The 26,778-nt window shown below is 41.7% G+C and overlaps 6 protein-coding genes across 10 annotated transcripts; 2 read left to right on the forward strand and 4 right to left on the reverse strand.

The window, feature by feature from the left end:
- Positions 1–592: 592 nt before the first annotated feature.
- On the forward strand, positions 593–3,992 carry Efhc1.2 (EF-hand domain containing 1.2). The gene is made up of 5 exons (XM_018106599.3): positions 593–711; positions 808–1,361; positions 1,426–1,945; positions 2,019–2,534; positions 2,594–3,992. The coding sequence occupies exons 1-5, from the start codon at positions 661–663 to the stop codon at positions 3,242–3,244; spliced, it is 2,292 nt and encodes a 763-aa protein (XP_017962088.1). The 5' UTR covers positions 593–660; the 3' UTR covers positions 3,245–3,992.
- On the reverse strand, positions 3,313–6,656 carry Hacl (2-hydroxyacyl-CoA lyase). Of its 2 annotated transcripts, XM_018106600.2 has the most exons (5): positions 6,543–6,656; positions 6,405–6,474; positions 5,446–5,641; positions 4,149–5,388; positions 3,313–4,078 (listed from the first exon to the last, which is right to left on the reverse strand). In XM_018106600.2, the coding sequence occupies exons 2-5, from the start codon at positions 6,453–6,455 to the stop codon at positions 3,859–3,861; spliced, it is 1,707 nt and encodes a 568-aa protein (XP_017962089.1). In that variant the 5' UTR covers positions 6,456–6,474; positions 6,543–6,656; the 3' UTR covers positions 3,313–3,858. The 2 variants fall into 2 exon arrangements, with proteins under 2 accessions (XP_017962089.1, XP_089118833.1); XM_089262707.1 differs by having other exon boundaries at positions 6,405–6,604.
- A 794-nt stretch (positions 6,657–7,450) lies between these two features.
- LOC108655138 (sialin) lies at positions 7,451–17,263 on the reverse strand. The gene is made up of 7 exons (XM_018106859.3): positions 17,093–17,263; positions 10,010–10,077; positions 9,090–9,235; positions 8,486–9,028; positions 8,133–8,412; positions 7,828–8,069; positions 7,451–7,769 (listed from the first exon to the last, which is right to left on the reverse strand). Exons 2-7 carry the CDS (start codon positions 10,026–10,028, stop codon positions 7,611–7,613), a joined length of 1,389 nt encoding a protein of 462 aa, XP_017962348.1. The 5' UTR covers positions 10,029–10,077; positions 17,093–17,263; the 3' UTR covers positions 7,451–7,610.
- Positions 17,264–18,722: 1,459 nt separating this feature from the next.
- Positions 18,723–21,501, reverse strand: Ate1 (arginyltransferase 1). Of its 3 annotated transcripts, none has more exons than XM_018106470.3 (8): positions 21,256–21,501; positions 20,741–21,193; positions 20,495–20,670; positions 19,838–19,987; positions 19,565–19,746; positions 19,335–19,498; positions 19,117–19,268; positions 18,723–19,044 (listed from the first exon to the last, which is right to left on the reverse strand). In XM_018106470.3, the coding sequence occupies exons 1-8, from the start codon at positions 21,338–21,340 to the stop codon at positions 18,946–18,948; spliced, it is 1,461 nt and encodes a 486-aa protein (XP_017961959.1). In that variant the 5' UTR covers positions 21,341–21,501; the 3' UTR covers positions 18,723–18,945. The 3 variants fall into 3 exon arrangements, with proteins under 3 accessions (XP_017961959.1, XP_017961958.1, XP_030238883.1); XM_018106469.3 differs by lacking the exon at positions 19,838–19,987 and adding an exon at positions 20,038–20,190; XM_030383023.2 differs by lacking the exon at positions 19,838–19,987.
- Positions 21,502–21,574: 73 nt separating this feature from the next.
- On the forward strand, positions 21,575–25,298 carry Hsl (hormone-sensitive lipase). 2 transcript variants are annotated; one of them, XM_089262366.1, is made up of 4 exons: positions 21,575–21,651; positions 22,156–24,550; positions 24,625–24,750; positions 24,806–25,298. In XM_089262366.1, exons 2-4 carry the CDS (start codon positions 22,163–22,165, stop codon positions 24,953–24,955), a joined length of 2,664 nt encoding a protein of 887 aa, XP_089118492.1. In that variant the 5' UTR covers positions 21,575–21,651; positions 22,156–22,162; the 3' UTR covers positions 24,956–25,298. The 2 variants fall into 2 exon arrangements, with proteins under 2 accessions (XP_089118492.1, XP_017961956.1); XM_018106467.3 differs by lacking the exon at positions 21,575–21,651 and adding an exon at positions 21,699–21,901.
- Positions 25,299–25,573: 275 nt separating this feature from the next.
- PCNA (Proliferating cell nuclear antigen) lies at positions 25,574–26,722 on the reverse strand. The gene is made up of 2 exons (XM_018106472.3): positions 26,464–26,722; positions 25,574–26,393 (listed from the first exon to the last, which is right to left on the reverse strand). The coding sequence occupies exons 1-2, from the start codon at positions 26,569–26,571 to the stop codon at positions 25,719–25,721; spliced, it is 783 nt and encodes a 260-aa protein (XP_017961961.1). The 5' UTR covers positions 26,572–26,722; the 3' UTR covers positions 25,574–25,718.
- Between the last annotated feature and the right edge of the window lie 56 nt (positions 26,723–26,778).

Here is a 26,778-nt window from a genome sequence, read left to right on the forward strand (position 1 = left end):
AGAAGAATATAAAATGATCTATGCCCACATCTCTATTATGCTAAACTCTCCATTTAACTCCAAGAAGGAATCAAGAGTACTTTAGCAGGGATTTTTTTACTACGATGTAACTTACCCCTAATCCTCCTTTTTTGCATATAAGGGAAGGTGGCCGGGTATTCAAAATCCAATTGTATAGCATCAAATGGTATATTTCGAACTGTTGTTCTTTACAAATGAACTCAACTCTTCGTCTCGCTCAAGTATGTATTTATGTACTTTACCTACTACATACATTCCCACTATTTTACTATTATACCCTAATTTCCCACTATCGTTTCTTTCACTACGTTTTCCCAGCAGAATGTTTCGTGCAACATAAATCCTTTCACCCAACTGCAGATATAATCAAATGGAACTCCCTGACTACGCGCGTTGCTGCAACCAGTTGCTGCCTCAGCTGCTGCCATGGCATTCGATGGCATTGCCATAGAGCTGTTTGTTCCATTTATTAGAGAGACAGTCAGCCAGTCAAGAAGAAAATGTCGAAACAGTTGGGCAGCTGAACTTGGACTTCTAAGAAATACGGCAACAAAGTTTGGCAAACCCAAAAAGAACTAAAATTTAAATCAAAATTTATATTCAAATTTATAAATTCAAAGGTGTTGGCAAAAATTGAGAATGATCCGTTTGCCTGGAATGCCAATGCTGCCAGGTGCGCAGTTCTACGATGTGAGTAGTCAACTGGTTTCATGCATACACACACACACACATACCAAGTGATATACCCACCACTCGCCCACCTCTCTCACCTTCCTCTCTTGCTAGTATACCAAACGCCGTCATCCGCGTCGCCAGACCTTGATGCACTACCAGGGCATACACATGCTCTCGGATCGGCGTGAACCGGAGCTGGTGGAGCCGAATGGACCACTAGTGGACCCCAAATGTCCCCCACCCAGCACAGAGCTGACTTTGATGAGTCCACCCAGAGTGACGACCAAGCTGCCGCCTTGGCTGGCCTACGATAAGCAGGTGCTGTGCTTCAATGCGTACTTCAAGGAGCCGCTCACCGAGATCTATCACGCGCCCTACCAGGTGCGCAAGGTGAAAATCTACTTCTACCTGGAGGACGGCACCATGCAAGTCACCGAGCCCAAGGTGGAGAACTCGGGCATACCGCAGGGCTGTCTCGTGCACCGACAGCGCATACCCAAAGGGCCGCCCAGCGAGCACGAGTTCATCTCCATATTCGATCTCAATGTGGACACCAATGTGCAGATCTTCGATCGGGTCTATCACATAACTGGCTGCGACATCTTCACGAGGCAGTTTCTTAGTCGCGCCGGCATCGCAGTGCCCGTCGCGCTGATGGAGCCCAAGTAGCCACACTAGAGCTGCCAATTTGAGCAGAGGTCAGCTAATTTCTCTTCATCTCTCTTGCAGTGATCCCACCACGGAGCTGCGAAAAAAGTCCGCCATCAGGCAAACGACTCGTCCAGCAACGAGCGCCTTGCCCAAGCGACATGCATTCGCCCAATTCCTGGAGTTCGATCGACGTGTGCTCAAGTTTCAGGGCTACTGGAACGATCGCTCCGAGTTCGGCGATGTCCGGCGGCTGGACGTATGTTACTATCTAGCCGATGATACCATAGACATTAAAGAGAAATTCCCACGCAACTCCGGCCGTGAGGGCACCAACACGTTTCTAAGGCGGGGCAAACTGCCCAAGGAGTTTACGGGCCTCTCGCTGCCGGGTCAGCAAACAGCGATCACATTGCTGAATGTCCTCGGCTCCAATATGCGCGACGTGCGCTACGTGGCAGATCCCCTAAACACGGGCCAGAAGCAGACTGTCTACTACACGGATCAGGATTTGCGAATCGGCGCCGTGCTGAATGTCTTTGGACGCGATGTGGTGCTCACCAGCTGCGATCAGTTCACCCAGCAATATTACAGAGAGAAGGTTGGCAGTGTTTCCTCAGTTATACTTCAAGATATATCCAGCTCAATGGCTCATATGAGAATTCTTTTCCCAGTACGGCATTCAAGACTTTACACCTCAGCCTCTGCCGGAATGCAACGATGAGCGCGTTCTGAATCAGGGCAAGATGCGCCGGCTGCCGCCTTATAATGGCTGGGGCAGCTATGAGGACTCGGAGGGCAACTGCATCACCGTGGAGCCAAAGCCGCCGCAGGCGGACTTTAGGAAGCTGATGAAGTACGACGGATGCATTCTGCGCTTTGGTGCCAAACTGATGTCCATCATACGGGAGAACTGCGAGCGCAGCTTTGTGATTAGCTATTTTCTAGCGGATGACACCATCCAGATCTATGAGGTGGCCCGGCGCAATTCCGGCTTCATGGGCGGAGAGTTTCTGAAGCGAGCGCGCGTGGAGCTGCCCGGACAGGAGAAGTTCAGCTCAAACAGACCGGAATACTATCGCGCTAGTGACTTCTACATCGGTGCCACGTTGAGCCTGAGGGATCACATCTTCCACATCAATTCAGCAGATGAGTTTACGCTGCTCTACATGGAACAGCATGCCAACGAGGTGAGCTATTTCCGTATGTGGCTTAACTCTTAATCCCATTTCCTGTCTTCCATTTTCAGTTTCCCGTTGCGGACATACGTGCGATTATGCAGAAGATCCGTGATGCAGTGCGTCCGAACTACAAACAGTTTGTGCTGCGCTGCCAGCCGAATGCTGATCTGCGCGAAGGCACCACCGTCAGCTTCGATACACTGAAGTCCACCCTGCTCGCGTTTCTCCCTAAGGAAATGCTGCGGAATCATGAGATTCTCACGGTGTGTCGCTACTTCTCGTCGGAGCAGATGCCGCCACCCAGCTGCGATCGCAATCATGTGCGCGCCGCTGCCCAACTGGAACTGAAACGTGCGCTGTGGAACAATGTGGATGAGATCAGGGAGCACTTGAGTCACATAAATCCCACCTGCAAGCCGTACCTAACGGAGGCGCAAGTGAGATCCACGCTGCGCGGCTGTCGCCTGCCGTTCAGCCTGGAGCTGGTGGAGGACATTCTGCAGGTACTGCACCGCAACGAGCAGGGCGAGATTGAGATGCGTGATGTGCTCTCGTTCTTCAACATGGCTGCCGACCAGGTGCCCGACATAGCACCCATCAACATAGCCTTCGAGCTGTGTCCAAAACTGCCCTTTCTACACAAGGGGCGCTTGGTGGACTTCAATTGGTTCTTGCAGTATCTGGGATTGGAGGACGAGATGGTGCGTGACAATCGTTGAGATTGATCACCATTAAATTCAACGAGCCTTCAAGACGACCAACTGCGTCAAGTCGAAAATCTATAAGCTATACTTCGATAATATATAATTATAATTTTTCGATTTATAGTACAATCTCTTGATAAGTGCTTAAATGTAATTTAACTCATTCAACACGAATCTTGAAATACATTTGCAAACATTTGAATACTCAAGATAATGCAATTGCTTCTATGGGTGCTACATGACAGTATTCATATTATATATAGTTTTTACCAGAAAAGTATATACACAAGAAGAACTCAATAAGTTTTTGCAAAAACTCGCATTGTTTTTAAATTAGCTATATTGTATGTAGGCCCGAACCGGATAAAATCGATAAATGTACTATATACTAACTAACTACTACAATTGAAACATTGCCTTTGAAATTCTACAATCGTTGGTTTTATAAAAATTGTTGCATGTTGTGTATATACAAAGAAAATATGGTGACAAATGCATATTGAAAGTAAAGAATTTGAAGGAATGCGCGGAACTTTATGCTTATAAACTAAGTTGTAAACGTTGCTGCTTATAAAAACCATAAACAACCACACACATACATATATACGGCTTAATCAGTGTGCGTTGTTTTATAGTTTGGACTCTGTGAGCCAGTTGAACGATTGTGGCTTGCGATCAGAGGAGGGACTGATAGCCACATTTATGATGGTGGGCCTATCCGTCAGCTGATTGGCCGCCTTTACGGCCGCCTGCAGCTCCTCGATCTCAGTGCAGAAATAGCCCTTCATGCCAAACATTTTCATCATCTCCTCGTAGCGCACTTGCACGCCCAGCGCCGATGGCGGTGTGCTAGAATCAAAAGTAAACATGATAAGATTAGCTGCGAGTTATTTAACGGAAGATAAGATGCGAATCTTACATTTTCGCCAAGTCGCCCTCACTGCGTATTGCCTCAAAGGTGTCCTTGTCGAACCCGCCGTAAATGCCATTGTTGTTCACAATCACAATGGTAATGGGCAGCTTGTAGCGCACCATTGTCTCGATTTCCATGCCCGAGAAACCAAAGGCACTATCACCCTCCACGCAGAGGACACGCTTGCCCGGCGCAAAGTCCCGGCAATAGAGAGCGGCGGCGATCGCAAAACCGGGCCCGACTCCCATGGTGCCAAAGGTGCCAGCATCGAGGCGATGACGCGGCTGCTCGTTGAGCAACATCGAACGACCAATATCCATCGTATTGGCGCCCTCACTAACAATAATTGTATCACGTGGCAGCAGCTCGCGCAGATGATGGAAGACCGCATAGTAGTTCAGTGGCGTCGTTGTATTCAGCGACATCTGCGCAACTGTATCGCGATTCTGCTTGCACTTGGCCACCAGCTGTTTCCACCAATCCTGTTCGTAGCCAAAGCGGAAGTTCACCGCGTTCATTTGCTCGAACAGCTGCTCCGCAAAGGGGCGAATGTCCGACTGGACGGCCACCGATGCTACCACCGAGTTGTTCAGCTCCTCGGGGCAGATGTCTACCTGTATGAATTTCACATCCCTGTCGTAGCGTGGCGGGCGACCAAAGTGCAGAATCCAATTGAGCCGAGCGCCCAGCAGTAATATCACATCCGCTTTTTGAAGCGCCAAGGTGCGGGCCGAGGCGACGCACTGAGCAGCCGTGTCAGAGACCACACCTTTACCCATGGGCGTGGGTAGGAACGGTAGGTTTGTGTTCTCAATGAAATGACGCAAAGTGTTCTCCGCATGAGCGTAAGCGGCGCCCTTGCCAATGATCACCAGTGGACGCTTCGCCGTACGCAGCAACCTCGCGGCGCGTATGACATCATCATGTGGTGGATAGGCGAGTGGCGCCACGGGATGTGCAACAGATTTGTAAATCGTCGATTCAATCGCCTTCGATTGCAGTATATTGCCGGGGAAATCCAAATAGGCCACACCTGGACGACCATAGGTGGCATATCGCACAGCCTTCTCAACGTGTAGCGGAATCAATGCAGCATTGGCAGGACGTGCTGCATATTTACAATAGGGACGCGACAGTTCTACCTGAGGGCACTCCTGGAAGCCGCCAATACCCTCGTGATCCTGATTCGTGGCACCTCCAATCACAATCAAAGGCCAGCAATTTACTTGAGCATTGGCCATGCCACCTAGAAACGAAAAATAGTTTGACTATATAATTCAATGCGATGCATTTGCACTCTTACCCGTCACGTGCAGCAGACCAGGTCCAGAGACAACCAGACAGACGCCCGGCTTCCCCGTCAGATAGCCAATGGCCTGAGCTGCATAACAGGCGGCCTGCTCATTGCGCATGCCAATGTACTTCAGGCCAGCCGCCTGGAAGGCCATCGACAGCTCAATAACTGGAATTCCAATGATGCCGAACACATATTCCACGCCCTGCAATGCCCAGACAGATCATATTTGCATTAAAAATTAGTATATGTGTAGTATATAAAATTATTTAAATCGGACTAAGTTTGGGCTTAAAAATGTGGATTGAATGTGCAAATATTGTCAGATGTTTCTATGGGCACTATATAATTAGACAATAAAGATTACGATGCAGCAGCTGATCAAATATATATATATGTATATCCGAGCTGTAAACTATTAAAAATAAATTATTTTTTACTTTATAAATTTCATTTTAAATTTTTTAGTTTTTTTAGAGGCTTAAAGTTCAATAGGGCGAGTAAAATTCGTATAATAGTTTCCTTTAAAATCTCTTTCAAGCTGTTTATTGATTTTAATCAGCTGCTTAACTCGTGTGATTTACAGCTTACAGACTTTGGGGGGCAAGTATTCAAAACCTTTGGAACACTTTGCAGTTCATATCAAGATTCGCTCCGTATCTATATCACCAAATAGAACCACCGGCTAGCAACAACAACAATTTCGACAACAAAAACAATATACACACATACTCAAAAACATGCAATAACATTGCTTGGCCACTTTTTGAGTGCTTTTTGAACTTTGCACAACAGAAAAATTGGATAGATAAGCGGTTTGGCCCTGATGCCGTTAATTCTACAGTTGAACGCACTGCGCGTTCTCTTACCCCTCTCTCACACGAAGAGTTTTTATGCAAAAACTGCATATCATATAGGAGACAAAAGACAAAGATGGTGTGACAGACAGAGTGGTGCACTTGGCTTACCTGTTGCTTCAAAGATTCCGCAATTATTTGTACAGCTTCGACTTCGGCCATTTTGACGTTGTGTATTGTGCTAAATGTGTAAAGTAATGTGCGCTGTTGCGTTTATACTGCGCTTATAAATAAATAAAGTTAACTTACTAAAAGCAGAGTTGCCTTTCGCGTATGCACACAAATACAGTAACAGGCGAGTGAATGTAGCGACAAGAACTTTACAGTTTGCTGAACTGCTATGAGCGGCTGCCAGCCTGCCAGTCAACAGCAGTGTTAATGTTATCTTAAGTACTTTACTCAAAATGGTACTGTTACTGGTAATGGTATTGCAACAATACATAATATAACCGAAAGTCGATAAAAGAGCGCGCCGATAATTTTATTCAAAACTTATTATAGAAATAGAAACATACATTTTTTAAAGGATTGATGCACAAAAAACGACCTTCATTTTTTAATTTATAGAACAATTATGGCCTGTGTATTTATTCTTACACACTTTTTTATATTTATATTTTACAATATATACATATGTATACACAATATATACATATATGTATATTTTAGAAAGCCCTTTTGTCATCATTGCCTCATATGTGTACGGCCGTGATGAAATTTTATTAAAACTCCATTTATCAACAACACAAATCAGCAACGTAAAAAGCGAAGCTTCCAGTTGTGCATTTTGATTAACATTTAACTAATTGTTGTGTCAATTTGGGGTTTTTTGCTTGAATGCGCAAAAATTAACGTTTGCAGAGACCGCAACCAGTCGCATTGCTTCCCCTCCAAAAACAAAACAAAACAAAAATAAAAATAAAATACAAAAAAAGAAGCTAAATGTTAAGGCCGTTAACAATTTGACGTTTTATATGTTTATGCCGACAGGTTTCAATATCTCTAGTAAACGTGAGTATTACACAAAGTGGGTGTCAAGATTTTGATGGGAAAAGTTGGACAATCGAATGTCTATTTTTATGCAGTAATTACTTTAAACTTGAGGTAATTACCTAATATATTTTCAATCGAGCGAATTAAAATAAAAGCAATTAGGGTTCAAAGTAATAAATACCAGCATTAAGTTTAATAGGATTTGCTATTAGTGCACCCCTCAAAGGTGCACATTAACTTATAAATACAAACGTACATACGACATAATATGGCATATATACACATAGATTACTACGAAATCACAGCAGATTGCCAAGGCACAAACTACAACTTTGTGTTGACAACATCCTCCTTAGGCTCGGTGGTCTGCACCTCATTCCATTTTTGTATCTTCCCCGAGCCGAACACCCAGAAAAATAGGGCAGGCAAAATGTAGGCAGCGGCGCCAATCATAAATATCCAGAACCATTCATCGATGGTGTTCTACAAAAATCGAAAGATTAATTAGACAAAAATCCAGTTAGCTTAAGATGAGTCTCACCTTCTCTTCAGTAAACGCGGCCACGATCAGTGGCGAGAAGATGCCCGGCGTGGTGCCCAGGCAATTGATGATGCCGTACATGGTGCCCGCAAAGTTGGGCGCCAGATCCTGCGAGTTGGCCAAATTGGTGGAGGTCGCAGCGCCATTGAAGCCCAGCGATATGGTCATTATAGCCACACACACGTAAGGATCGCGACCGCAGAATGCCAATATGATGAGCATAATTCCGGGCATGATGTGAGCTGCAAGCCAAAGACAAAAGAGGTTTAATAGTCATATTGGAGACAGGTTGGCCTTTGACTTACAAGGCACGCAGAAGACTTTGCGAGTGAACGTCAGAGTCCACCAGCCCTTGTTTCGAATCCAATCCGCAACGGAACCGAAAGCAAACGCAGCCAGCAGACGCGCAATGTGCGGCAAGCTGGACAGGAAGCCAGCCGAGGAGAGATTGAAGCCAAGCACCTCGCTTAAGAACTTGGGCGTGGCTGTGATCAGGAAGAAGAGACCCCACATGCTGCCATAGTGCAGCAGAGTCAACGCCCAGAAAGGCATCGAGACGATGAGCTGCCTATATGGAGGCCATTTCTAGATGAACAAGAAGTTGAAGGAGAAGCATTAAGCTCGATGGTAATCCATGTTAAGTGTTCTCGATACTTACCGCCTTTTTGCTTAGAGTGCCGCCCAGGCTGTTCTCAATATACTCCCGCTCCTTGATGCTGATGCTGCTATGCTGGGCGGGCGTGTCGCTCACCAGGTAGAACCACAAGCCCACTATGACGACCACAAAGGCAGCGACCACATAGAAGGCCCACACCCAGCCCAGACCCTCGATGATGAGGCCGCACAGGGGCCACGTGATGACCGTACCGAATGTGCCGCCCATCAGCGAGGCCACGAACTTTCCCTTCTCATCAGGCGGCGACCACTTCGAGACCAAATTGTGACAGCACGGATAGACCACGCCCGAGACGAGGCCAATTAGAAAGCGCAGAGCGAACACGGCGTACTTGTCCCAGGAGGCGGCCAAGGGTGTCAGAGCGGTTAGCAAAGCGCCCAGCAGGCAACTGTACCCAGCCACATTGCGACCGCCGAGCATCTCGGCCAGCGTGCCGCCCGGCAACGAGGTGATCATGTAGCCATAGAAATAGCCACCCAGCAGGAGGGCCTGGTCCTGCTGCGTCCAGTCGTAGCGCACGCCATACTATAGCAAGGAGATGGATAATTATAATAAACATATTTACGATATATTGTCCACTACTCACATCTGGCTGCTCCACGAGTGTTCCATTCTCATCTCGCTCCGTTACCATGGCGATGATATTGATCGACAGATTCACACGCATCATATAATTGATGAGGCACATCATGAACAACATTATGGCCACAATCACGCGCTTCGGCACATAAACTGTCAAATAATAACAAATATTTGAGTATATAAATAATGCTCAATTGCTATACTCATTTTTCTAGTGAATGGGTGATGTTGGCTCTCTATTTATATCTAGCAGGATCTACAACTTTTCTAGCTTTAAAGACAAAGTCCTTTGTACTTTTCCGTGTCCTAGTTTTATTTTAATAATCAAAAACATTTAGTTGTAAATTTTGTAGTTTGTATAGTTATAGTTATATAATACGATGGAAAATATAATCAATAAAATATTCTTTTATTTATTTAAAATTAATTTGTGTATATTTTATTAGAGATTCAAGAAGAACCCACAGAAGAAATACATAGATTTATTTATTGTTAGCTCTAGAAAAATCTACAATTGTTGATGAACTTTCCCTCAAAAGTAGGTAGCAAATATCTTCACATTCGAGAGTTTCAGAAGAAAAAATAAATACAAATTCAAACACTTTTTGAGCGGGTATTGGGCAGTCGAAAGTGCCGCAGGTGCTTTCATTGGTTCTTGTTTATTTTGCTACATATGAATATTTCTATATTTATTTTTGTATTTATTTATACATCACCACAATTTGACATGAGCATTAGAGCAATTAGCGGTATATCCCCGGTAGGGGATAATGAACGCGCATGCGCCACGCTCAATATTGAAGCGATTCATTATGCCAACAGCTCAGATCATTTTTTGCACGTGAAACTTATTTTGGATTGCATATGTGTGTTATTGTATGTGTGTGTGTGTGTGTGTGTGTATTTGCATATGTATTTACTTACAGAAGGGAATAACAGCCATTTTGCCGGATTATTGTTGCCTTTATTGCTGTGCCACCCGTCAATATCAACTGAAAGGTGATAAGAAGAAGCAGTTAAACACTTTATTATTTTGCATTAAGCCTGGGGAAAGTCGTAATCAAATTGCTTTGAGTTTAAATAAGTGCCACAATTTAACGTGAAGCGAGAATGCGGATTTATTTATTTATTATTTTCGTCTTTCGGTTTTTTGTGTCATTTGAGTTCAGGTTTCCAAGCGGATATATCTTAAATGAATATTATATCAATTTAAGCAATACATATTCGATTTATTTAAATAAAGGGAAATCCCCTTCTATTTCTTTGTTTTCGTTGTTCATTATGCATAAGTCTAAAATTATAATAGTTTTCAGACTCTTGAAGCGTTATTTAAAATTTTGAGAAAACTATAACTTTAAGATCACAAAACGTGCCAACTGTAAAGCTTAACGAGCTTTACGTAACTTGAATGCCCCAGTCAAGTTTTTATAGGCCAATTAACGGCCGATCTGGCTAAATGAGTTCTACAGATTAATCTTAGTGAATTCTTCACGATTAATTGACCATTGAAATGTGGAACCCAGATTTAATAAGTTCCAATTTAAATTATAAATAATACCAGTGAATTTGAGATTTGATTTGATTTTGCGCGAACTAGGGAAACACCTGATCGACCTGCATTGCCAGTTTAGCTCTATTGTATCTTTCGAGCGGGCTTTTAAGCACAATTCGGCTAACACGTGCGCTCGAATACAGTTACCATATCTGTATTAGCGACATCAAAGAGATATGGGACTATAGTTAGTTGACAAACAGTTTAAGCACGTCTCAGCTACCATTTTAGCCAGGCACGTGAGCAGCATTCACGCCAAATTGAGTTATGAACATGACAAATCGCAATACCAAAAACTCGTCATTAACTTTTTAAAGTATTTTTGATTTAATTCTGATTTATGTGTATATATACTGCATATATACGACAGTTAGTGGCCTGTCATTGTGGCCATTGAAGCAGCCTGTTGATAAGGTAATTGCTCCCAAGCACGCCACACTAAATATTTTTGTAAAGTAATTCCGGTACAAAATTGTTCAGATGCAATCCTAAAATACAAAAAAAAAAAAAAACTAAATAAATAGAGAAACATCTAGAATTGCATTCGCAAATCCAAAAATACTTGACCAGAGTGTTTGTGAATATAATGACGCCCTTGGCACGTCGAATTCGTATATCGGATACGACTTGGACAGCTGTTTGAAAGCCATTCACAATATTGCACATGCAGTTCGCCAATTGGCATTTAGCCTCGTCTAATTTACGTGTGTAAATATTAGTTAGACAGGGTTAAGTACGACAGTATGCCAGGCACACACACACACACTCGTCTGGTAATAAAATTTAAAACACTTTAATTAAATTTGAGAAATAATCATAAATTTCAATTAGCAGCTCTCAAAATCTGATGTATTTCCACAGCTCATATTCAAGGCTGTTCATCTGAGTGGGAAATTTACGATGAGCCATCCTTTACCCTTACGTAACTCACATGACATACATTCATAGCAACTCGAGAGGCATTAATTGCAAAAATTAAAGAAATCTCAGCTAACGAAAAAAGTAAATTTACTAGCGGCCTGCCCACATCAAGAGTCGTCTGATAGATAGGAGCTGCTCTGTAAATCATTCAAAATCTCGGCGTTGCCCGACTAACCAATACCTTAAGCCAAGGATGCACGGTGTTAGGGGAAACATTTGAGCCGGCAGCTATGCCCACAAGTCTTTATTGAATCACATTTTATGCTGTGTTTGTATGTTATCAAATTACTGTGATAATAACCATGAAATTTCCCTGGTCCTTTATAAGGCATTATAAAATGCGCATACGTACGCACAATCATAGAGACATAAATTTATTATAATAGTCAATTGATCGGAGTCCACGATTCAAGTTTTTACGATATGCAATGAAATTTCGAATAATCAAAGCTTAAAATGAATATCTAACGAACTTATGAACAGTAGGAAAACTATTAGAAATATTTTAGTTTATATTGACGAAAAAGGGAGAATAATAGACTTTACTTCATATCTTATACATACAAATTATAAAAAGCTTAACATATAGCAATACTATACTAAACTATATAATCTTACCAATTACTATTCATTGGAATACTACTGTTATTTTACCCACTATCGATACGCGATTACCCCTGCCCGAACCCATATTACCAAGAATTAAACAAATGGCTTTAGAGTAGCTCCATAAAAAAATATTTGAGTTTGTTTGCTGTGATAGGTAATCTTCTAGGTCTTGGACTTAGTCTAGGTTAAACCAAAATTCTCAATGAGCGAAATAAATCCAAAGCAAACAATAAAATTGTATTAAAATGGGCAAAAAACAATAAAGCACACAAATCGAAAGTTAAAGCAACTAGGCGAATAAAGTATATAGCCCCATAGCTCTATAATATTGGGTTATCATGCTACGGCAAAACCCACAGCTCAATAAAAAAATAAAAATATATATGTACATATATATAAACTACTTCACTGTTTTCTGGGTAGATGAACTTGATCGGAAGTTAAATATATGCAATTGTGACGTCTCAATGTATATTTTATAAATGAGCTATCAATAGACACTGGACGACGTGACGTGAATTAGCATTTGCGGAACTTTTATGTACATCCCAAAAGTAGAATTCGCATTAAAGATGTGCCATATTTAACTCTCATTTATTAAGCGAGTCTGAGCAAAACGTTGGCTTAATATGTGTATAAATTTAATTTGATTGGCTAATAAGCGAACTAGTTAAGTCACCTGATATCCTAAACGCCAAATTGGTGTGCAACAAAACATATTGTTATGAGCATGCGATGATTGCTTAAATGCCATTCAAATGTTTACTGTAATTTTTCTAAACAATCTTATATATAGTAATGTGAAACGTGATTAATGATATCTCCCCGAACGGGATTGCATAATATGAAATAGCAACCGTTTATTGATATAATACATAAACATTCATAATTAAAATAAAAACAGCACAGAAACACGATCTGGTCTGGAACATACCACGAGCTCCGTGCCAAGCTTCTGAATATCCAAATGTGTTTTATGCATACATATATGTGCTAGAGCACAACTTTCTCTGTTTTAAGCTTGATATTGATTAGGAGAGAATGCTAGAAATATCCATAATTATTTTATAAAAACAAAATCTCAGTCTTTGACAATGGAAATTCCTATAAATGGAAGGGTAAAACAGCTGAACTATGGGACAATTGAGACCGTCCAATCATGCTAATCAAAATATATATACTTAATAAGCTTGATCGTGTCTGCGTTCATATATGAATAATTTCTTTGTAAGCCAACAATGCTTAGAAGCACTTACCCTGATAAATCAGTTGTACAATCCTCTGACTCAGGCCTTAAAATAAATGTTCATACTACTGAGACTCCATTAGCTACTTAGGATCCAATTACAGCAGACAGGTAGCAGCCACAGAACTCACGCTTACTCAAGATCAACGCTAAATGCAATACCTCTCAAGCAAAATCCCTAATGGACTGTGACTATATAGTGCAATTCAGTTTGAGAATGTGGCTAATTACCTAATCGGGAGCGTGGCGCCTTATCAACATCATTTTTGCCTGGCTTTATAAAATCAGCTCCGAAATTTATGAGACTATATGGCGAGGGCAGAGCGAATAGAAAACAAATCGTCATTGTAAATTATACGATCGGGCATGGTCGCCTGATAACGGGGCCAGCCTAAATGGCACTCATTAAAGTTAGCTTAATCTTCAATTAGCTGTAAAGTAACAAAATAATATGGTTTCGGACCTACGCATGGACTGTGGAACAATATACGATATTTATTGGGCATATACTGATTTGATTTACCAGCAACGAAATCAAAAACTTGCAGCGGGAGTTGGGGCGACTCTGGTATCACGATATCAGCATTGGATCTTGGCCATAGAGCACAATTAAGCCGTTAGCTGTGCGATATACATAAACATATGTAATACCCTTATAACATTTTATGTATCCATAGCACGCATGCAGAAACCATTTACATAAGACATGAGCTCACAATTGACATGGTTTGGTAGTTTATATTTCTTTGTCTTTCTCCTGCTCTCCTTCTCTCCTTCTCTCTAGCTCCATATATCTCTTACTGTCTCTCTCTCTCTCTCTCTCTCTCTCTCTCTCTCTGCTCTGTTGTTAAACAAATCAGCATTAGTCTGTTTGTTTGGCTATCGAACACTGTTGTTTGTGTTTGTTTTTGTTTTTTCCTTTTTTCTGGCGTTTTCTGCAAACCAATTCAATGGCAATGAACCGTATCTCACATAAAATTAAAATATGTGTAATGTACCAGTTAGGTGTAGTTATTCTTGCTTTATTGTATTCGGAGCGCATCGAAAATGCGTATTCAGGGTATATGGGGTTTGCTGCAGTGTACGTAACACAAAGGTAAAAGAAGGTATGAGCGAAAATAATGATGGAGGTCTTGATGAGGATCTTGATGAGGATTTGGATATGCGTCTTGAAGAGAATCAACCGTAGGGGTCGATCTAGTCCTCAGAGTCTATGTATCTACATGTGTATATACCCCTCTGCATAAATAGTAGATCGCATTTTACGTTTGAGCTACATACACATGTATGCATGTATATTTAAACTTGATAAGGTCCAACAGTAGTGTCGATCAAATCCGATCTCTGAATTTTTTTAGGTTAGTATTTTACAGGGTCTATTTGAACCACAGTTTACCTTTACAGCTAATAAACTAAAAATATATATATTTCTCGTACTTTCCAGCTACCACAATATCCATTAAAGTCCTACACACCTCTCCAGATTGTGGGTCTCTCCTACAAGTGCCACCGAATTGGGAAACAAATCTGATTTTTGAAGTTAGAAAGTTGCGCCCATACATATTTGGATGGCCAATTGATGAACGAAACAGTCAACAGCGAAGTTATTCAATAACGTATTTCACTTAAGGCGAGAGAAGAAGAAGCACAGCGTAGGCGTAAAGTGCGAAACGAACAAAACCCAGCAAGTACATACATACATACATATGTATATTTGTGGGAGTTTAAGCTAGAATGCGTGCAACAACAGCTTGATTCAGGGTATTTGCTTGTCTGGCACTCCCGATTGGGGCAATCGTATTTGATTTCATTTGATTTAATTTGATTTGAATGTAAATGTTACGTACTCTCAGACAACGGAATTGAATTTAACTCACTGCACTAATACCCATGGAATCACATTTTTGCACGTTATAATTAAATTTCGAAATTAAAAACACACACACACACACACACACACATACAATCCTATTTGCACAACCCACAATTACATGGTACACAAAATAAATTCGTAGCACTGTTTGAGCGAAGTAGTCAAAATAATTGATCATATAATTAGCAACTTGATTAATGCAAAATCAATGTGAACAAGTAAGAAAGCTCTAGTCGAGACTGCTCGACTACGAGATCCCCTGAACCCCACAAGGAACTGATATTTCAATAATAATTAGCACACACACACGCACACATACACACACACACACGCATACAAACAAACACACGCACACACATACACATACAAACAAACACACGCATTGCGATTGCGCTTGGGTTGCGCTGCAGTGTGGCAATAATAGGAGAACTTATTTGATGAATAATTTAATTTCTAGACGTACGATCGTAATGAAACTTTCAGAACATAATTATAATATTTAAATGTATGTGTATACCGAAGGACAAGTCTCTAGTATTTGATATACGACTTTTACAAAGATGAGGGTGAGTGGGTGGATTTAGGGGTGGGGGGTAAATTTTAACAAAAACCGAAATTGTATAAATTTCACCTTAATATACATTTTAAATTTGGAGACTCTAGCTTGAAAGATGTAGGAGATATAATTTTTAAACTGATCTTCGATAAGGTTTTTTATCGATAAAAAAGTATCGGAATGAGTTATCGTTTTTTAGTGATAAACTCGATCTGCGCGTGATATATACGGACATTTTAAAAAAAAGTTGAAGTCTCTAGCTCTTATATCTTCTGAAATCGACGCGTTCATACATACGGACGGACGGACGGACGGACGGACGGACGGACGGACGGACGGACGGACGGACGGACGGACAGACAGACGGACAGGGCTAAATCAACTCAGCTCGTCGCCCTGATCAAGAATATATATACTTTGTGGGGTCTGCCACGCCTCCTTCTGCCTGTTACATACTTTTAACAAAACCATTATACCCTGATTTCCCATTTTCAATGGGTTCAGGGTATAAAAATGGCACGTTACAAAAAAGAAAACATCATATTTTCCAATAAATTAACAAGTAAAATGCTACAGAATTGGAGAGTGAAAAAAATATCTAGATATTTCCAAAGACATTCGAATGTTGCATAAGCCGAGCGCATCTCAAACGCGAATTTTTAAATGAGCAGCAACAACAACGTGCAGATTGAAAATTGATTGTAAAATATTGAGAGATTTGAAGGAAAAAAAAGAGATAAAAAAAATACAAAAACTAGTTGATATTTCGATTCGAATTTATAAATGAACTAGCGAACATATATTATAGCAACTTTAAATATGAGAAATACTAAAAGCCAGAGACTTTAAATGTAAAATGTAAATCGCGTCTGATTGGGTTCAAATTGGCAAATCATCTCTGCTCTAAGCATCTCACTTCCTTGACTCCGTCCCAGCCAAGAGTTTCCTTGGCCCCCATTCGGGCTGGCTCATCTCTGCGAGCTTGTTGCACTTGCTCCACTTGGGAACTGATTAAGCACTACGATCTTCGATACGAGAGCAAAGCATTTTGTTGACATGGCACACTTTCAACGATATGCAAGAAATTTTTCCATGACACTTTGTGGGGAGATTGCGTGCGACTAAATATCAGTTTTTGTTTTGTTATTCGTTTTGAGTCCTTTCTCAACTTTTGCAAATTGTTTATTTTCGCATTAAGTAATGCTTGCACACATACACATACACACACAGAGACACTTTACTACACTCACATTTTGGATACGCGCTTAGCGCCCGATCTGCCACCAGCTATATATATATCTATATATATATTGGGCTTGGGAGTTACTGGAATGGATGGCAGGTGCTACAGCTGAGAATGCCGCGTAACGAATGAAGCTAAATCGCCAACAGCCAATGGCATATATACTTCACTTAACTTATGTGCGACGGCAACGACAACGACAACGGCGACGGCGACGGGGACGGCAACAGCGTCGTCGACGACGTTTTAAGCAAAACCTCGGCCAACGCTGAAAAAAAAAAAAAAAAAAAAAATAAACGGTTAAAAATTATTTAAATTGTTGTTGACTGCGAAGCTAGCAGATTTTCTCTCTCTCTCTCTCTCTTTATCTCCCTCTCTCTTTTTATATCTCTCTCTCCTCCTCTCTTTCTCCCTCACTCACACACTCTCTGCTCTAGCATTGGTTTGAAAGCGCGCTAGACTAAAACTTAAAAAAAATCGCGTGTTATATTGCACCATCGAGAATTTATGAGTTCAAAAATATTGACAAATTCGTGCCTTTTATGATAACGGAAACGACCAAGCTACGCTTGAATCATAAGCATAAATCCATTTCTAGGTTCTCGACAGTCCTGACTTGAAATAAATTCAAGCAACAACACGCGCTGAGTTGTTTGCTTTGTTAATTAAAACTTATAGTTCAAAATCATGCATATTTTTAGCATGCCCAAACGAAATACCCCAAAAACTGCAAGAGATTCAAACACTGACTACCGCATACCCTTCACAATAAATGGAGTGTGAATAGTTTGCTATAATTTACTATTCGAGTGATTAACGATTAGATTGATGCTGATTGTAATCAATTTTTGTTATAACTATTATAATCTGTACTTTAGCTCGTTGAAGCATTAAGTATATGCCGCGTATGGCAATCAAATGAGACGCAAGCTCAGTTTTATCAAAAACCAGTCATCATTTCAACTAATACGTAAAATATTTTTGTTTACTTATTTTTTAATTAGCGCGTTTAACAAATGCCTGCAAATTTGGCAAGCAAGCGTTAAATTAGCATGAGATAATTAAATATATTTTTTACAACCGAAAATTCTGAAATTTTATTGAAGCATTGACATTACGTTTAAATTGTTGAACTTATTTATGAAGCTTTTTTATTTCAAATCTAAATTAAATAATTATCAAATAATACAAAGCCGTCTGATTGCTTTCGTTAGCTGACCAATTGAACCTCATTAGAGTATCCAATAGTCGTCAAATTAGATGAATCGGTATATCTGAAAAGTCAATGTCACCAAAGAGCTACCCAGAATAACCCTTCCTTGCCCACACACACTGCGGCTACAGATCATCATCTAATCATGCTGCGAGAGACTTTGATAAAAACTGTAAACGCTCGTGACTACTACAAGTAGAAGCTGTAACCTACTCGGGACGCGCGAATGTGTTGTCAGATAATTAATTTTATTGATGCATTTAGCTGCCTGAAGATAAGCCGCGATGAGTTTTTGATAACAGTTGTTAATTTGCTTTGTGTTCGTGCCCTCTTAGTGGTTATCTAAAATGTTTCCCGTAAGAGAAACATATGTTTTAACATCCATAATATTTCATTCACCAAGCCCCCGATTTGGATGCATTGATTAAAACAGGTTTTATATTTTATTAATATATTTTCGCTTAACAATTCTCTGCTTTCGAGTTGCTTTAGTGGTACAGCAGCATTTAAAAACGTACTAGAACATTTGAATGACATAATTTTGCACTACTTAGTTAAATTAATTTAAATTAATTGCGTGGTAAATGAATATAGGTGCATATATCGAAGAATCCTTGTACAATAGTAGCTCGTCAACAAAATGCCTTTCAGGACATGTTCACATAAAGCATGCGCTGTGCACATACCCTACCCACGAGTTTGCTGTACTCGATAATCACATCGCGATCGACATCATCGTCATCTTTCTGTCAACAAAAACAAACCAACAAGGAAATTATTTCATTCGATGAGCTGGCAACAAATAAAGAAGTATTTACTTGTATGAATCTCCCGTAGTTGATGCAGGTCTGTGGGTTGATAAGCAGCATTACATCATTTAAATGCTGATTTAAAAACTCATTCACGTCCTTTGCCGTGGCATCCGGATTTAAGCGCTGATACTTTTTAGCGTCAAGTTTGCTGCGTATTTCTAACGAAAATACAAAACATAATAAAGTCAGCATAAATATTTAATTAGCAGCAATCTGTTAAATACCATCAGTTAACGGGAACCAAACGTAAGTCTCGGGGCAGAGTAAATAGGAAGCAGACAGTTTGCCTTTGTATCGCATCTTGGGACAAGAGTGTATGTAAAAGCCCATATAGTAATACTTTAGAGCGGGCACTCGCTCGGCAAGTGTTTGCACCAAGTCGATTTCCCTATAATCAAAAAAGCCGTAAGTATATTAGTAATTATTATTTGCAAGGTCGACTCTCTAAGCTCACCTTAAAGAACCATATGTGCCCAAGGATAAAAAGCTATAGTCCGGGTCGTAAAAAAAGTACACTGAGCTAACCGAGCCTGGCAGTATATCAATGACCCCAACAGCGATCAGCTTGGTGTCCAGCCAATATTGCTGATGAAAAGATCCATAGCCCACGTTCGGCAAATCATCAATTTTTTTGTGCTGTAAATAATGGCAACATACAGATTAGAACTGCATTTTTATGATCCATGAATTTTGTTGTTCAACATTTCTTATTTGATTGATTGGCAACCTTGAGGGGCGAGTGTTGCAGATGTTCCTGGTAGGCTTTCATATTTTTTGGCGGATCATGGTGTATAACAATCTGATACTTCTGATACAGCTCGAAGCTTTGCGGCAACGTGCGCTTGAATTCCTCACCATCGACATTCACCAAACGCAGCTATGGATTTATAAAACAAAAAAAGAAAACAGATTGTCATTGAAAATTACCTTTAAGGGTGATTTAACCCAATATCGGCGCATGCTTTCTAATGATAGGCGTGCAGGATTATCATTGTGTATGACTAATTGATATTTGCGATACAATGCAAATACTGCATCGGTACAAGTGCGCTGTGTATCTGAGGCAGGCACCAAGGCGATCTGCAACAAATAGCACAAATACGATGTGTGTACATAGAAGGGACAACAATGGAGCACACGTGATACATTCAATATATTCAATATATTTATACCAGGCAATACACACAAACACACATTCTCACAAACGGATGCAATGTATACACATTTGTCGCACTTATTCTTCCTAACAAATAAGTAAGCATGCAGCTCGAGAAAGTTAAGCATTAGCTTGCTTTGATACATACAATACTTAGTTAGTGGCAGCTCTTATCTCGAGCTGCCTAGGAATAAGTTCGCTTATCGATTTCAATGCATACATACAGACCTTTAACTGATGCTTATCAGTTTCCTTGGGGGCAGACAGAAAGTCTTTTAAGGTTTTCTCTTGAATTTTCGGCTGCGGCTGTGGCTGCTCATGCGGAACGCCCAGCTTGGCTTGTCTGCGTTCGATACGCATTTGTTTCGCCTTCTTGCGAGGCGGATTCAAGTTGGGTGCAAGTGCTACATAGGAAAATGCATTTAATCATCATATGTACATATATATATATTAGGCAAATATCTGATAACTCACTTTTAATTTTGTTGTTTGCTAACAACGAAGCCGATGGGTCGCCTGACACTTGAATGGTGTTCGTTGTTTTGATTTGTTCAACATGCGCCTGAACTAAATCCTCAACATGCTCTACGTTGAGTACTGAGGGCTTCTTATCAGGTAGCTGTGGTTGAGACTCATTTGCACTACCCGACACATCAACGTCATCGCCATCACCATTTTTCGGTTGACCCGGCGAATGTGCCTGCTCGTTCGGCTCACGCTTGCCATCCCGCAGAAACTTATTCATGCGCCTCAAAATGCGTTTATTGGACTTGGATAGTTTGAACTCCAGAGCATCGCACTTAATCGTGTAGCAGGGACAGCAGGTTTTGTCATTCTGCGGCTTATAACAATAGTTGCCGCAGCGTCGCCAGCCCCGATCGATGAGGTCTTGGTAATCTTCGCAGGCTAAGCGATATGCATGCATACCTGTATAACGAACACACAAAGAAATAAGAGAGTCGCAAATAAATTCTCTGCAGTACACTTACCATGCGATTTGCTGCAGTTGGTGCCCGAGCAGTAGCCACATTTGTTCGTCTGCTCGCCAAAGTACTGCACAATGCTTACACTCATTATTGCGTATACTGTTCTCCTTACACTCACGCAGTCCTTTCTTACATTATTTTTTAATTTGAGTACTATAGTTTAAATGAATAAGAATCTGCAGCGAATACGATGCACCGATTCTTCTGTTGCGAAATAAAATAAATGTGATGGTATGCTATGCTATCGATATATCGATGTTATGAATTAGTGCTGGAAAACTCACGGTCATTTGCTGTTTAATCCAGAGCTGATCAGCTGAGACTGAACTAGTTCTGTTTTATTATTTGCGGTCAATTGTTGTGATTGTGCTTGAGTTACCTACTTTGATTGGAATGGTAGTGAATAATACTAACGAATAGAGCTTGCTAAAATAAAACTAATTGATATAATAGAAACCATTGCTAAAAGGCATCATGAAATGATTCATTAACTTAATGAACTAAAAAGCGTGTTTAGACGGAAACTACACTTAATCAACACTATTGCATGCCATAGTGCGACAGCCGAATTTAAGAAATAGTTTAATTACCTGAATTTAAGTGTTCTAATTAGCCATGAAGTGAATTAGCTATTAGGTGTATAAAAACAGTAAGTTTCTAATATCCGCACTTCATCTGTGATGACAGATTTAGGCAAACCTGCCATGTAATTCGAAACGGAAAATTGAGTAGTGCGCAGTTTGTAAAGTGAAAGTTGTTATACTCCAAATTATAAAGCTTTTAATTGGTGAAGTGTATATCAGAAAGCCATAGCTATAATTAAATATGCTGATATTCCAAATATATGATGATATTTTAAGTGAACATCTTCAATTAATTAATATTGTTCTGTTGATTTTTCAGATCCGCAATGATTGCAGCGGAAGCATCTGAGTTGAGCAATCACTCTCCCAAGCCAAATGCTCACTTTGAGCATAACATCAAGTTGGCTCGATCGAAAGAAGAGCTCAATGGAAAAGTAATAGTAGCACAACCTGTCCCTGCCACACCTACTGTACCCGCCGATTTGAAGCCTACCTATCTGAAATTGTACACCAATTGCCAGGACCACGCCGCCTACTTTGCCAAGGATCACACGGAGTATGGACAACGGCTGCATGCCGCACATATTGCCTGGCAAGATTTCATAGTGCTTGCGAATCGTCTGGTGCTGCAAATCGAAGCATTTGCCCATGAATATGATTTTGACGAATCGACACCAGGAAACGGATATCGTAGCTTTATCTATGTAACCAATGCTTGCATCGACCATGGGCTCGGTATTTGCCAGCACTTGCTTGCCACTCGCGCCACGCTCTTCTTTCGCAAGAAGTTCTACATGAAGGAGGTAGAGGCATGCTCCCAGTTGCTGTGCTCGATCTGCACCTGCTTACAGTATCTGCTGATACTGCGACAATGGTCCATGAATACGGGCGATCTGCTGGGCAGCGGCCGGCATACGGCCGAACAGCTCTTCGAGTTGGGCGACACCATCAATCAGTATTGTTTCTATGGCCGCTGCTTGGGCTTTCAGTATGGGGACTCCATACGTGGTGTCCTTCGCTTTCTAGGCATCGGCATGGCCAGCTACTCGGAAACGTATTACTCCCAGACAGACAATAGCAGCAGCTCACTGCTAAAAACCACTCGCAGCCTATGGTCGAGCGGTAAATACCTTATGAACCCGGAGCTGCGCGCCAGACGTATTGTAAACATTTCGCAGAATGCGAAGATCGATTTCTGCAAGTCATTCTGGTTTCTTGCCGAATCGGAGCTCATGCACAAACTGCCCAGCATTGTGGGTAGCTCCATCAAAGTGAATCGCATAATTGAACTGCCCGCTGAGCCCCTTCGTTTGCCAGCACGTGTGCAACAACCGGTCAACGGCGCGGACAATGACAATGACAATGAGGTGCAGTTCGTTGATATACCCGTGCCCAGTTCACATTTAGGACCAGGTCTGCCGGTGTCGGTGCGCCTACTCAGTGCGAAGCGACGCGCTGGCATGCTGGGCGAAGGGCGCTATCGTGGCTGGCGTCGCCCATCGGCGCCCTCGAAGTCGATACTATTTCACTGTCACGGCGGCGGCTTTGTAGCGCAATCTTCAAAATCGCATGAGCTATATCTACGCGACTGGGCTGTGGCGCTGGACGTGCCAATACTTTCGGTGGACTACAGCCTGGCACCGGAGGCACCCTTCCCACGTGCCCTGGAGGAAGTATACTACGCCTACTGCTGGCTGCTGAACAACGCGCAACACCTCGGAACCACCGCAGAGCGTGTGATTTGCGCCGGTGATTCAGCGGGCGCTAATCTCTCCATCGGCTTGGCACTTAAATGCATTGAGCAGAATGTACGAGTGCCAGATGGTCTGTTTCTGGCTTACTGTCCTACGCTAGTTAGCTTTGTGCCCAGTCCGGCGAGGCTGTTGTGTCTAATGGATCCGTTGCTGCCCTTTGGCTTTATGATGCGCTGCCTGCGCGCCTACGCGGCGCCGTCTAATGAAAAAATGCAAGAGAAGCATTTGGAGCAGCTAGAAGAAAAGTGCAATGCAGAAGCAGAGGCACGCGTTGGGGAAGTGGAGAAGCTAGCACTCAGCATCAACTCCAGTCGACGCACCTCGACGGCAAAGAGTCCGCTGACACCGCTCGAGCCGCTTAATCGTTCGGATGAGGATGAGAGCAGCGATACGTTTGCCAGCGCCTCCTATCACAGTCAAACGGTAGAACGCACAGATCTGCCTAGCACTGATAATAGCGATAATAGCTCCTGTGTGTCGTTCGAGGATGACTCGCAACCCATCGAACATTATCCGGTTGACATTTCTGCCGAGATACCGAATGATGCCGAATCTGCCGCCTATATTGACAATTTTCTAGATAAATATCTGATTGATACGGCTACCATAGAGGCCACTGAGGACAACACAACAGCGCCGCCGCCATTGCCACTGGCCAATGGTGTCAACAAGAGCAACTCCGAAGAGAACATTATAATTGAGACAGGTCGTGAGATAATTGTGGATACGCTGCCAGGCCGCTTGCAGGAGGCTGTTAATAATATCATTAATCGCTGCACCCAATCCTATGAGATACAGAACACGACGACGTCTGGTCAGCAGGATGTTCGCAATTTAGATGCTTTGATTGCCCGCAGTCCCAGCGAAGAGTTTGCCTTCGAGGTGCCCAAAGATCCGTTTCTGTCCCCATACTGGGCCAGCGACGAGTGGCTCTCCCAATTACCCGAGACCAGAATACTCGTAAGTGAAGATTGAACTAAATATACAATTGACGACGAGTATATTCATTTTTAACTTAAACTTATCTCCTGCAGACGCTTAACATGGATCCTTGCCTCGATGATTGCGTTATGCTTGCCAAAAAGCTGAAGCGTCTGGGTGGCCAAGTCCACTTGCAGATACTTGAAGGCTTGCCCCATGGCTTTCTAAATTTTACGATGGTACGAAATGTGTCTCCTTTGAATTTATCATGCAAGCTAATAATAAATCTTACAGTTGTCCAATGAGGCAATGGATGGATCCAAGCTGTGCATCAAATCACTGCAGGCATTGCTCCAGGCAAGTAAAGATAACAACGACGATAGCACCGCATACGACGCGACTTCCAGTCCCAGTGCGTGCTCAGCTGCATCGCCGGCGCCTTAAACAGAATATGTACTAATCCTTACAAGCATATATTATACATACATATATATGTGTATATATATACATATTTATATTCATATATTAATATTTATACACGGTTTGTTATATGCAACATGGACATGTTGTTTGTGTCGCACAATTCTTGCTTTTTGTCGCATCTCAAATGTTTTTTATACACTTTTATATATGATATTATGAACAACAGAATTAGATTAGCTTTATATGTTTTGTAATGGCAGCTCTAGCTAAAATAATAGATAGGCTAAGGCTTCCAGATTTACACAGCCAATTGTTCAAGTATTGAGAGCGTGCAAACACGCTCTAAAATATATTCTAAGAAAGAGAAATGTACTCGCACAACACTCATGCAAACTCTCAAAAATGTGCCTGTTATGAACGAGTACTTAGCCTAAGTTGATGACATTCGAAAGCTTGCAAAGTTTTATAGAGAACAAAGCTTATATCATTTGCAAATGATCATTTTGACGAATTTCAGTTGCTGTTAATTCCCGACAACAGATTTAGGCGATCTGCTATAATTTAACCACATGCCAACTCTCTTGATATTAAATGTACCCAGTGTTATAATATTAAATGGTTATTGCCAAACAAAAATAATTTATAGTTTGAAATATTTTTTATTGGCCAAAGGAAATGTTGAATGAAAGATCTTAAAACTTAGATGTCGTATGTAAGATAATTAGTATGCGGTAAATGTAAATATGTAAATATGAATACGTTCTGAGTAAATCGCGCGACAGCCTTATGTTTCGTTATCTTCAATCTTTGGCGCCAAATAGTAGCGTATGTGACCCAGATCCTTGATGGCGTATTCAACCACCAACGGCACATCGGCGCACATGGACAGCTGCACCTGGGTAGAGAGCGGCGTTGCCTTGGTGAAGGCGTTCAAGTAGCGACAAGCAAAAGTTAGAGTGACTGGTTCCTGCATATCAATGATAACCGCCTCCTCCTCTTTGTCCACTGATCCGGTTTGAGCCAACTTAATATTGGCTGTTCCAACATCACCGCTGGCGGAGAACTTGACGCCCTCTTTCGTACAGCATATGACAACAGATTCACTGAACTGAGCCAAGTCACGACAGATGCGCGCAAATTCGATTGCCGGCATGCGCACCACACAAGAATACTCTGTTTCTGGAATACCCAAGTGCTCCTGATCGAGATTCATTAGCTTCATCTCATAGTCGGAGACTTTTTCTTGATTAGCCGACTCGAACATGATGGTCACTGTGTCGGCATTATCCTGTGCCTTCATAGTCACATTATCCTCATTATTAGCACACTTCAAGATCTTCGCCATGCTGCCCAGATTCATGCCCATGGAGAGATTACGATCACAGCGGAACTTATCAAAACCATCGGATCTTAACGTCAACGAAACCAGCGACACGTGGGAATTGTCCATGGCCTGGAGCTGTAAATGAAACATATTGCCTTTTATAAATATCTTGTATAAGATCCAAACAGGCTGTGGCGGTTCTTACCTGTATGCCAGAATCGCTGCAATCGAAAGTACCTTCATTGAGCAAATCTTTGATGGCATCCAAGATTTTCTTCAATATCGTGGCTTGTCCCAAACGTGCCTCAAACATTTTGATTATTTAGCTTTAATTATATTTGTGGAATGATAGTTTTTGCAATTCCGCCGAGCGACTTGGTGCTGCGTGTTGCCTATGAGACTATTTAATGAATTCTACCGCGGTAAAACTCGCATTTTGGCGCGAACAGCTGTCAATTTACGCTGGGCACAGCGTTGCCCAATCAGTTCAATGTACAAATATATTTAAGAAGGTTAAATA

The sequence above is a fragment of the Drosophila navojoa genome, chromosome 5, assembly GCF_054131105.1.
Source record: "Drosophila navojoa isolate 15081-1374.11 chromosome 5, UAZ_NAV_1.0, whole genome shotgun sequence".
Lineage (NCBI taxonomy): Eukaryota > Metazoa > Arthropoda > Insecta > Diptera > Drosophilidae > Drosophila > Drosophila navojoa.

What these genes read in the sequence shown, in the direction of transcription:
- Efhc1.2 (XM_018106599.3), top strand. Translation starts at nt 661, where the DNA reads ATGATCCGTTTGCCTGGAATGCCAATGCTGCCAGGTGCGCAGTTCTAC. An exon ending in CAGGTGCGCAGTTCTACGAT is followed by an intron (nt 712 to 807) that starts GTGAGTAGTCAA and finishes CTCTCTTGCTAG; the next exon opens with TATACCAAACGCCGTCATCC. An exon ending in AGCAATATTACAGAGAGAAG is followed by an intron (nt 1,946 to 2,018) that starts GTTGGCAGTGTT and finishes TTCTTTTCCCAG; the next exon opens with TACGGCATTCAAGACTTTAC.
- Hacl (XM_018106600.2), bottom strand. Translation starts at nt 6,455, where the DNA reads ATGGCCGAAGTCGAAGCTGTACAAATAATTGCGGAATCTTTGAAGCAA. An exon ending in CGGAATCTTTGAAGCAACAG is followed by an intron (nt 5,642 to 6,404) that starts GTAAGCCAAGTG and finishes TGGGCATTGCAG; the next exon opens with GGCGTGGAATATGTGTTCGG. An exon ending in TGGTCTGCTGCACGTGACGG is followed by an intron (nt 5,389 to 5,445) that starts GTAAGAGTGCAA and finishes TTTCGTTTCTAG; the next exon opens with GTGGCATGGCCAATGCTCAA.
- LOC108655138 (XM_018106859.3), bottom strand. An exon ending in CACTCGTGGAGCAGCCAGAT is followed by an intron (nt 9,029 to 9,089) that starts GTGAGTAGTGGA and finishes TCCTTGCTATAG; the next exon opens with TATGGCGTGCGCTACGACTG. An exon ending in CCGCGTTTACTGAAGAGAAG is followed by an intron (nt 7,770 to 7,827) that starts GTGAGACTCATC and finishes CGATTTTTGTAG; the next exon opens with AACACCATCGATGAATGGTT.
- Ate1 (XM_018106469.3), bottom strand. Translation starts at nt 21,340, where the DNA reads ATGAGTGTAAGCATTGTGCAGTACTTTGGCGAGCAGACGAACAAATGT. An exon ending in GGCACATATGGTTCTTTAAG is followed by an intron (nt 19,499 to 19,564) that starts GTGAGCTTAGAG and finishes TTTTGATTATAG; the next exon opens with GGAAATCGACTTGGTGCAAA. An exon ending in ACTACGGGAGATTCATACAA is followed by an intron (nt 19,045 to 19,116) that starts GTAAATACTTCT and finishes TTTTGTTGACAG; the next exon opens with AAAGATGACGATGATGTCGA.
- Hsl (XM_089262366.1), top strand. Translation starts at nt 22,163, where the DNA reads ATGATTGCAGCGGAAGCATCTGAGTTGAGCAATCACTCTCCCAAGCCA. An exon ending in TACCCGAGACCAGAATACTC is followed by an intron (nt 24,551 to 24,624) that starts GTAAGTGAAGAT and finishes TATCTCCTGCAG; the next exon opens with ACGCTTAACATGGATCCTTG. An exon ending in GCTTTCTAAATTTTACGATG is followed by an intron (nt 24,751 to 24,805) that starts GTACGAAATGTG and finishes TAAATCTTACAG; the next exon opens with TTGTCCAATGAGGCAATGGA.
- PCNA (XM_018106472.3), bottom strand. Translation starts at nt 26,571, where the DNA reads ATGTTTGAGGCACGTTTGGGACAAGCCACGATATTGAAGAAAATCTTG. An exon ending in GCAGCGATTCTGGCATACAG is followed by an intron (nt 26,394 to 26,463) that starts GTAAGAACCGCC and finishes TTTCATTTACAG; the next exon opens with CTCCAGGCCATGGACAATTC.